At 35.3% G+C, this 10,916-nt stretch overlaps 2 protein-coding genes and 1 long non-coding RNA gene across 3 annotated transcripts; 2 read left to right on the forward strand and 1 right to left on the reverse strand.

Annotated features, from left to right (window-relative positions):
• Positions 1-3,815: 3,815 nt before the first annotated feature.
• Positions 3,816-4,235, forward strand: LOC121796459. Its single transcript, XR_006049771.1, has 3 exons — positions 3,816-3,839; positions 3,989-4,099; positions 4,191-4,235. It is a non-coding gene; the product is annotated as an uncharacterized LOC121796459 (long non-coding RNA).
• Positions 4,236-4,974: 739 nt separating this feature from the next.
• LOC121796414 lies at positions 4,975-6,255 on the forward strand. The gene is made up of 5 exons (XM_042195279.1): positions 4,975-5,072; positions 5,151-5,331; positions 5,403-5,525; positions 5,622-5,765; positions 5,838-6,255. Exons 1-5 carry the CDS (start codon positions 5,035-5,037, stop codon positions 6,225-6,227), a joined length of 876 nt encoding a protein of 291 aa, XP_042051213.1. The 5' UTR covers positions 4,975-5,034; the 3' UTR covers positions 6,228-6,255.
• A 1,008-nt stretch (positions 6,256-7,263) lies between these two features.
• Positions 7,264-9,228, reverse strand: LOC121796505 (protein FAR1-RELATED SEQUENCE 5-like). Its single transcript, XM_042195341.1, has 3 exons — positions 8,828-9,228; positions 7,934-8,700; positions 7,264-7,841 (listed from the first exon to the last, which is right to left on the reverse strand). Exons 1-3 carry the CDS (start codon positions 9,226-9,228, stop codon positions 7,264-7,266), a joined length of 1,746 nt encoding a protein of 581 aa, XP_042051275.1.
• Positions 9,229-10,916: the final 1,688 nt, after the last annotated feature.

The raw sequence follows: 10,916 nt of genomic DNA on the forward strand, positions 1-10,916 counted from the left end.
GTATCATTGACTTTAATGTTTGTAAATAATATCTAAAGAGTAAACAAAACACTGAGACGGGATAAAAAAAGTACACGGCTGAACATATTTCAACAGCTAGAACAGGTATACACATGAATATACCGTGCATATCTTGCTGTGTTTGTTATGATGTGAGTATTAAACAACTGTTTTGTTGTGAACAATATGTCTCAATAATGAGTTGATTATTATGGCTAAACTGTACATTGGACATTTATGAAAAAAAATAACTATGTATGCAGTTTAAACTTCAATGAGTAATGCACGTATAATGATTTCTCACTATTATACTACTCCTGGAGCATGTCATTTCTACCTCTAACTGAAATATTGAAATTATGAATTGTTTGTTGAAATAATTTGGTGTGATCATTGATGGATACTATGTGTTTATAAGAATGTCATTGTATTTAGTGTTTGCAGAATATTTCTGTACAAGTAGCACTAATCTGGAATATACTTTCAGATACGAGTCCTACAACCAAAAACGTTGCAGTAGTGGAAAAACCTACTGGAGACAAAGCTGAACCTGTTTCTCAATCTGGAAAAGGTGAGTATAATAAAAAACTTAAGACCACATTGCTGTATTTGAAATGATTTGAGTAATAATTTTTTGATTTGTTATGATGCTTATGTCTCAATTTCAAAATCAAAAATCGCTTTCTAAGTTTGGTATGATTAGTGAATACAATTGAACTAATTTGATCATATTTCTGTTAATGTAACACAATGTGTAGCTGTAGGAAGGACTGGACTGTCCTTAAACAAAGCTAATGAACTGATTATACGAAAAAGAGCCCGGGCCCAGGAAAACCTAAAAAGAATGAATCTGGAAACGACTGGAAATGTGAATGCAGATACATCCCATGCCCAAGACAATGATGCGGTTAAGAATACACCTGAGAAGACGAAAGGTATGCCACTACTATACCCTAGCTAATATAAACAAATATGAATAATATATTTTGATTTGGTATTATTGTTACAGGATCTAAGCGCATGAAAGAATCGGTTTTGCAAATAAACGATCCAGAAGCAGACAAACAAGCTGTAATACAGCATGCTGAAGAACCAAGCAAGGTCCCTGGATCAAAGAAGGTTGCTAAAGATAAGGTGAACAAAGGGAAGGATAAAGTGGGGGAGGGGGTAGAAAAGGGAGAGACAGATGAGGAAAATTTAAGGCACGAAGCTTTGAAGCTGAAAACCAGTCCAAGGAAAATAATCGAGTTGTTTCAATCGCTAAACAAAGAACAGCTGCATGAAGTGATTGACATGGGTTTTGGTGAGTTACAGCATTTTGGAATAGCAGAGGTCCCTGGAAAATTGGCGTATGACCTGGTGAAAGGATTCAACTATGTAGACTGCACTATACAGTTGGAAAACCAACGTCTGTCAATATACCAAGAAGATGTGCATGTTACTTTAGGGCTGCCTATCGGGGGAACCTTGATCAACCGCGTAAGCAGACAAAAGAAGAAACCATTCTTTGATGAGGTGGCTCGACGGGTTGGGAAGCATGTCGAGCGTGTTCTACCAGAAGACCTGATTAAGGAGGCATTAAAGTATAAAACTGGCGGCGAGTGGTTTCGGAAGGTTTTCCTTCTAATAGTTGACACAGTACTCATTAATCCTTGTGGTGATGGTAAGTGTAGGACACATATAGACCATTTGTTCAGAGATATTTCGGTGGTGAAAGAGTACAACTGGTGCGCATATGTGCTGGAGACACTAGCTGTTGCAGTAAAGAGCTGGAGGTCTACAAAAAATACACCTTTCACAGGACCCATATCATTCTTGGTGGTAAGCGATGTATCAACACTTATTGAAGCATTATGATAATATGACCAATATAATAGACATACGTGACTTACATATTAGATTTCATATGTTTCATCATTGTCAATTACTATTAATCTGTTACACATCTATATCAGGCCTTTTATGTGGATCGTGTTTTCCACCAAAAAATGTTGGTTTCGTGCGTTTTCCCAACAGTTTTTGGGTGGACAAGCGAGAAGCTAAGGCTAAGAGAGAAGATGGAGCTTGAATCATCACATACTATCGGGAGGAGAAGCTTAGTAGAAAGAGGTGCCCCTGACAAGCTGCCTCGTCCTTCGAGCATAATTGTTTTTGAAGAGACAGAGACAACGAAAAAGGACCAGTGGGAAGTTGCAATCGAGGGGTTTGCAACAGCAAGTGAAGATGCTGCAAGGGGCCTTCATAATTTGATGTTAAGTATGACTGATCTGAAAAACATGATCCAGAATTTTGAATCTATGAAGATTGCAGGTTCAACTGCATGCAATATGATTGGGGTCATTCCTGAGACGGCGGTGGATGAGAAAAAGACGTTGACATCTCTTGAGGCAGCGTTGGCGAAGGACAAACTCAATTCACCCGAACTTGTAGAAGCTGTGAAGAACATGTTCAAAGTCACAACACAGCTTACCAAGCTTGCTGAGGATGGGCCACCCTTCGACATTCATCCTTCGTTTGAACAAAAGAATGTAAGTTAAAAGCTAACTCAAACCCGAAACTTATTTTGGATGGTGAACCATTTTGGGCTGTACTACATATTTGAACAATTTAGTGCACAAGACCAACCTGATTTGTACTGCTGAAATGACACTGTGAACCCCAGGACCATTTTATTTGTTACAATGTGTAACCTTTTTTATCCATGAGCCAATTATTTGATATATATGTTATTATGACTTCGGTTGGCGCATACCATGACCCAACAATGGCGATTTAAATATTTATAGTATCATCGTAGCAGGACTTCGGTTGGCGCTTATCATGACTTCGGTTGGCGCATATCATGATCCAAGAATGGCGATTTAAATATTTATAGTATACGCGTAAGACGAATTAAATGCTTATTATAAGTAAACTATATTATAATCGTATGACGAAATAAATGATTATCACGGCCCAACTTGTATATATGTTAGTATGACCTATATTAGCGCATATTTTGACCCTGACGTGATCATTCAAATATTAATCTTAAAAGCATATGACATATTAAAAGCTTACTATGACCAAAATGTACTATATGTTATTATACCGTCGATTAGCATATAGTTGGTATGTATTTAATGGTTAGATTATGTATATTAAAAGCTTATTACTAAGTAAATGTTTGTTCTGACCAAACGTAGTTATATGTTATTATGAGTTTGGTTGTAGCACTATTATGACCCAACAGGAATCAATCAAATATTCTTATTATAAACGTAAGACGAATTAAATGCTTATTATTACCAAACTCATCTATATGTTATTATGACTTCGATTAGTGCATTTTTTTTAACCTGAAGTGTACAGTTAATTGTTTATATTGTAAGACTTGTTAAATGCTTATTATGATCATACTGCAATCAATATGTTATTATAACGTTGTTTAGTGTATATTATGACCCTGAATTGTTCATTAAAATATGTAAATATGATCAGCCTACGCTTTAAACGTATGACCCAAATGCATGATATGCAGGCATATTATAAGCATATGTACTCATGACCTACATATTCAATTAATATGGCCCAAACCAGGTAAAATACCTTAGGTGTAATTGTACGAGAAATCTTCGACCGTGATAATACTTGGCAGCCATGATCATGCCTGAATAGAACTGTAAAACAAGTTATCTATTACTTAGCTGGTTTTTTCCATTATATAAACAATACGATTCGACAACCATAGTGAATTGCAGGGTGAACTCGCAAGAAGACGCGGTGTTAAACAAATTGAAATTACAAACGTACATGTAATTCAAAATTGTGATGTTACACCACAGAATGGAGTAAACAAGGTAATTCTATTGTACTAAAAATATAGCTTTATTGGTTACTGCTATAAATATGTTTCTAAACTGACTCTGCCATATAATATGAAACCAATGGCGATTTCTGTACATCATTGACATACGTACACATTCAGTAATATTAATATTTAATGTAGGCTGTGGCGGAGATTAGTAGCTTCACGGCTGTAGGAATGATTCAGAGCTCGAATACAGAAAAATCATTTATAAGTGTTGGATCTGAAGAAGCACGTTTGTGTGCATCAAAGGTAAATGTCAAAATTTAAACTGAATTTAGAACACTATGTGTACTGCAAAGCTTGTTGAGTTCCTATATACGTATTGACATTTTTTATCCAGAGTGATAAACAGGAACGCAACAACATGATTGGAACATCATTTAACGATATTAGCGTTGCATCAAATCAGAAGGGTAAAGAACAGGTACAAACTATATGGATACATATTCTTGTATGGACCCATTATTAACCATATATCAGGCATAACAACATCATCCACATATTATTACACTGCCTAATACGCACTAATATATAAGCAGGAAGGAACTATCAATGTTGAAGAGATTGTAAAATCAGCAATGGCTGACTACATGGATGGCGGTGGTGATGACGCTGCTGATGAATTTTTTTCGGAGGCTTCAGCAACGAAAACGACACCAAGTTTGAATAATCAGCTTATAATCAATGATGATACTAATGTATGTGGATTTCCATACTAATTATGCCATCTATTCATATTTATTATGACATCTTATGAACGATTTTGTTAAAATCAACATGTAGGGTGAGGAAATCGATGTGGAGGCCATAGTAAAATCTGCAGTGGAAGCGTACATGGAATGTGATGAGGCAGATGCGGATTTTGTCACACCTTTCACAAAAAAATCAGAACCAAAATTGGGCGAAGCTTTGGTCATCACTGCAAACAAACAAGTAAGCTTTGTTGTAATTAGAAATGTAGACGTATGTGGTAAGTCGTGTACTTCCTAATCCAACCAAACAAATTAGATCTACATCATGTACCACTGATCAATACCTTCTACTCCTAGCCACATGACAGGCAACAAACATTTAAGATGAACATTCGCACCAAGACAGACATGAGATGTTCTAATGCACTGCGTTCACCATTTCTTGAGAGAGCAGTCACTGTGTCACGAAAGCTTACTCCAGATGAACGAGTAATGTATTATTGGTTGATGACCACTCACCACGGCAATGAGTAAGTGTTTTGATATCATCATAGATTTTGGTTTTTTTGCCCTGAATTCAATCAAATAACTAATTGTAATAATTACAGAGAACAAATTATCTACAATGACCGAGTAGTTGAGGTCATGCTCTTGGAGTTCTGTTCGCTACTGCCGCATCATGAGGTTTCAAGTGGAGTAATTAGCTCCTTCTGCTCTGTACTTAACCATATGGAAGATTTGAAATCTGTCACCTCGCCAAAAAGACTATTTTTCACAACCTACCCTGCTGTGAGTTTAACTATTCGATTATTTGTTAACCTAAACATGATAACTAACCCTACTGATATAAATATTTGCAGCTTTACACGGTTGTTATGAGTAATGGGCGGGATGATGATGCAGACAAACTAGACGAATTTGCCTCAAACATTGACAAAGAGGTCAGCGAAATACCACACTTCGCATGGGGTGACATAGATATGGTATGTTGCTGCATAGTCAATAACATACTATTACGTTACTAAGACAAAAGACAACACTCATTCTACCATTGAGGACTAACCTATTACACAAAATAGGTATTCTTTGCATTCTGCGTTTCAAAAAGGTACTACACTGTGTGCTTTTGTTTCAAACGAAGATCAGTGGTGATTATAGATGCTTGTAAAGATGGAGAAAACAATGACTTGCGATTCACCTACGGATGTATTCCAGAGGCATTGGTATGAATAAAACATTACAACTCACAGTACTACACAATAATTGTTGATACTAACACTTTGCATGCATTACAGAGGACATTCTTTTGTAAGTATTTATCAAGAATTGGTTGTCACAATCAATGCAAATCGGTTATAAACGTGCCTATTCAGAGGATGAAGATGAGTTGGAGAACAACAGACAATGCAGAAGACAGTGGCGTTTATTTGCTTAGACACCTTGAAGTCTACATGGGTGAAAGGGAGGGACAATGGAATTGTGGACTAACGACAAAAAACAAAGGTGTGCTACAGTTTTTAAGAGCTAAATACAACCGTGTGTTGATGTTGGCAGGAATTAATCACAGCGCGTTACTCAATAAAGATGCGGCATATAAACATTTTGCGAAGGAAAACAAGAAAACCAAGATCAACGTAGAACACATGATAGCAAACTACGGATCGGTGCAAATGTATATTGCATAAGTCAAATAAGTTTTTCATTTTGTTCGTTTCTTTATTGACAATGTTACCCTTGTTTAGGAATTGCGTTTTACACAGCTCCTGGATATCAAACACAACATTAAACTGTTTGATCTATTATAAATTATGAAATTTTTTGGAGCAAAACCATCTTATTGGGTTCCTAGTGGATATGTTTATCGGAAACTGGTGGTATAAACAGTACTCCGTATATTGTGTCATAATAGAGTGCATATGTAGGTCATATAATTGTTAGTATACAATGTGTCAAATTATACAATCATTTGGGTCATACTAATTAATGTTATGTGTCATAACAAAAAATATGTTAATATAAATTTCAAGCAATCCACAAATATCATTTAGAATAATAGACAACCATTTGGGTCATTAATTATACCAAACACAACATTAAACTGTTTGATCTATTATAAATTATGAAATTTTTTTCGAGCAATACCATCTTATTGGGTTCCTAGTGGATATGTTTATCGGAAACTGGTGGTATAAACAGTACTCCGTATATTGTGTCATAATAGAGTGCATATGTAGGTCATATAATTGTTAGTATACAATGTGTCGAATTATACAATCATTTGGGTCATACGAATTAATGTTATGTGTCATAACAAAAAATATGTTAATATAAATTTCAAGCAATCCACAAATATCATTTAGAATAATAGACAACCATTTGGGTCATACTCTTTAATGTTATGTGTCATAACAGAAAAAAGTTAATATAGGGTCAAACTATAACTACATTCAAGTCATAACACAGTGATTATATTTTATAACTCAAAAGATGAATTTATTCTATTGTGTCATAATAAACAAAAAATAAGTCATGGTCATATAAATGTAACCTTAAGCATAATAATCCAAAAATTGATCCATACCATATACCTATGACCAAAAATACAGCCACACACAGTAAAAGACTGAACTTCATTAATTTCTATATTCTTAACTTTTCAAACGAAGTGTTCAACATAAATGATTTAAACGAACATCACTTTAAAAAACTGAAAAACTTGTATCAAACATCAGAATTTCTCCTGGACCGCATCTTTTCTTTCTCTTTAAATTTGTCGCAATTCCTAGAATCGTGGTGACCCCACTCCTGACATTTCTTGCATTGACGCATAGCCTTGTTCTTAAGCTTCAAAGCCTTCTCGACTCTTGAAGGGAGTCTACTACCAGATCCCTTGGTGCTGACAACTTCAGGTGGTTGAACATCCACTTCCTGAGGTGCCTCAGCCCCATAAAATTCCTCCATTATTTTCTTCTTCTGTGCTGTAGACGTTACAACCCCGTCGGCAAAAATTTGTTGTCGAGCTTCACGCACTATCGATGTCAACTCATGGATTTGATCAATATCAACACAGACCGCTTGGTAAAGACCCAACATCTCTCCCAACAAAATTGCTTGAGCCTTCTTCTTCTCATCAACATAAACATGAGTTGCAACATCTGAGTTTTGGACGCCATGCACAGCCTTAAGCAAAGAAGATTTCAACCATCGACCTCCAATCAGATACTCCGGAATCAATCGATATTTTTGTTCTTCAACACCAGGAAGATGTGGCAACATACAAGAGCAGTCCTCAAAAACATCTTACAACCACATACACAAACAGAATCCTCCACAGATAATGTGACCGACCATGTGTTTGAAAAATGATCTAAAACCTTATAAACCTCTATACTTGAATCATTAGATATCGAAACCAGACTACAGTGGTTATAAGCCTCCATGATCTGTTCTTGAATTTCCTTGAACGCACCATCAGTAAATATCGTGGATGCATGCTTCTCAATCGACCATTCTGTCTTCAACTTTGCAGTTGTATTATAATCCATATAATCCATCTTTGCAGAGTAGTTTCTTTGGGCATCAACTGCATTATTGAAATTCATTAAAAAAATAACAAGGTTCGCCCTAGACTGAGTGTACCTCTTGAAAAAACTATTCTGCGACTCCGAAACAGATGTCGTCTTTATCAACGAACTATTAGGAAAGTCCCTAAAGTAGGCTGGAACCCAATACCTTCTTGATTCGAACATAGAAACAAACCATTCAGAGCCAACAAGATCATAAGTCTCCATCACATTCTTCCACTTGTCTTCAAAATCAGTAGGTTCAATCAACTCAGACCAAACACATGAATTCAAATCCTTTTTAAAATCATTATTTCCAAGAAGTGACTTAGGAACCTTTTCAGCTACCTTTGCCATGATGTGCCACATACACCATCTGTGCCGTGTATTCACAAGAACTTTTTCAACAGCTACTTTCATGCCCAAATCTTGATCAGTAATTATCAACTTCGGATGTATGCCCATGCATTTCACAAACTGATTAAAAAGCCAAGAAAACGAATCCGCACTCTCACTACAAAGCAAACCAGCTCCAAATGACACTGCACGGCCATGGTTGTCCTTACCAGTAAACGGAGCAAAAATCATTGAGTACCTACGATGGAAAAAATGAGATATACAAGATTTACTCGCGCATACTGATATATCAAATAATATGTCATAATAAAACAAAGTAATAACATAACAGATACATGCATCAATTTTAATTAATTAATTTTTACCTGTTAGTTGAGTACGTAGTATCGAAAGAAACAATGTCACCAAATTGCAAGAAATTCATCTTGGCAATAGGATCGCACCAAAACAAATGATTCAAACGACTCCGGGAATCAACTTCATACTCGTACGTGAAGGCATCACAATTTTCCTTCTTCTTCTTCAACTCATCTATGATCATTTGGGCGTCACATCCTTCAGCGTATCTTCTGATATCCCGTGTATAGTTGCGAATGTCCAACACAGTACAACCAACAGACTCATAACCGCCCATCAACTCAGTAAGCAGCTTGAAAGTTAGAGATGTCCCGATATTAGCTCCAGCACAATCTGAAATAAATTTTTGATGCACTGGTTCAAGTTGACGATTTAGCCTCATGAACTTGTGGTGTTGTACATCAACCATGGGATGGTTGTGTTCTTCTTTAAAGTGTTGAATTACGTAACCACGATCTGAATCAAATTTGAAAGCAACAGAAGCATTACATCCACATTTTTTTTATTTGCGTCGTCTTTTGGGTTGTTGATCGTTAAACTTCTGTTCACCCTCTCTATTACACACCATGTAAAACTATAAGGTGATATCATCAACCTTCTTTGAACCGTTCTTCCTTGTATCAAATCCGACGCGTCGCCCATAGTTCTGGTATAACTCAATTGCGTTGTCCAAAGTAGGGAAGCTACGACCAACATATGGTTTAAGTTCTATTGGGCATTCTGGAATATTTAAATCTGAAATAATTCAAAATGAGAAAATACCCAAAAAATAATACCAAACAAAAATAATCCGTCAGCTGGAATTAGTATGCTAATAGGTAATAATAAACTGAAATCGCTTCATAATTGATACTACTATCAAGAAAATAATAAATTAAATACAAAGATCCAACTCCGAAAATTAGTATGATTATACGTCATAATAGGATGTAATCGCTTCATAGAAGTGATACAACTATCCTTTACAAATATGGGTAATACTAAACACACCTATAAGCATACATTAGGTACGTTGCTACCAATTCTATACTAACAGCCTGCACTAAAATGTCATAGCCACACGCCAACTAAGTAAGAGTTACATCGTTACTAATATTGATAAATACGCAAGATTAAAATAAAGTAATATAAGTATAATTCTCCAAATGATGTTTAAAAGGATAACCTGTATTCTGCACAATGTCATCTACGGGTGACTGATTATCTACATGCGAAGTAGATGGCGTTTCATAATCCATTCCCGGATATCTATATCATAACAAAATAGAGCAAATCTTCTTCTTAAAACACTAAACAATATCAATGAAATTTCAGAAACATAAATTCATACGTCTACATAAAAATTACTCACCGTATATATTTGACAGATATACAAGAACCACAAATTCAAACACTGGATGGAAGATAGCAATTTAAACGGAAATGGCTAGCATCGAGATTTTGGAATGGAAACTCAAATGTTGACAAGGAATTATACTACACCGCAATAATAACATCGACGGAGAATTTTTGCATATCTACAAATGTTAAGACTATGCAGAACTACATTAATTGGAATAGGGTATGCAAATTAGACGAAATATTGAAGAAGAAGATATTATGGGCTAATACACTACACTAAAGAGCAGTTAGGGGAGAGAAGACGGAGCACAATTATAGGAATTACAATAACTAACAATATACTGCATGTACTTAATTAACCTTTGTAGATTATAAATAATTAAAATAATAATATTTTCTAATTAAATCTGGCGGTTAAATACTTTAATCTTAAGATTAGATTGTCTCATCCAATGGATGTAAATCGGTCTGTAATTCTTGGTTTAAGGCCATTTTTATTTTGATCAAATACCTATATATATATATATATATATATATATATATATATATATATATATAGTAGTGACCAAGATATAACTATTTTTAAGGGTATAACTAGAGAACAAATCTCAGCCACACATCTTAATGGAACAAATATTATTAATTTTAATAAAATAAAATATGCTGAGGGTATTTTTGAAAATTACTTTCTGAATTAAAACATGCGATCAAATTACGCGAAATCTTCCAAATCTGCGATCCTTTCTTCTTCCAAAT

Source organism: Salvia splendens, chromosome 3 (assembly GCF_004379255.2).
Source record: "Salvia splendens isolate huo1 chromosome 3, SspV2, whole genome shotgun sequence".
Taxonomy (NCBI): Eukaryota; Viridiplantae; Streptophyta; class Magnoliopsida; order Lamiales; family Lamiaceae; genus Salvia; species Salvia splendens.

Excerpts from the sequence above, each read along its gene's own strand:
- LOC121796414 (XM_042195279.1), top strand. The coding sequence starts at position 5,035 with ATGTATTATTGGTTGATGACCACTCACCACGGCAATGA. Across the intron at positions 5,332-5,402 it reads TTTTCACAACCTACCCTGCT|CTTTACACGGTTGTTATGAG; the intron begins GTGAGTTTAACT and ends AAATATTTGCAG. Across the intron at positions 5,766-5,837 it reads GATGTATTCCAGAGGCATTG|AGGACATTCTTTTGTAAGTA; the intron begins GTATGAATAAAA and ends CATGCATTACAG.
- LOC121796505 (XM_042195341.1), bottom strand. The coding sequence starts at position 9,228 with ATGGTTGATGTACAACACCACAAGTTCATGAGGCTAAATCGTCAACTT. Across the intron at positions 8,701-8,827 it reads ACTACGTACTCAACTAACAG|GTACTCAATGATTTTTGCTC; the intron begins GTAAAAATTAAT and ends TTTCCATCGTAG. Across the intron at positions 7,842-7,933 it reads TTCGATATCTAATGATTCAA|ATGTTTTTGAGGACTGCTCT; the intron begins GTATAGAGGTTT and ends TGTGGTTGTAAG.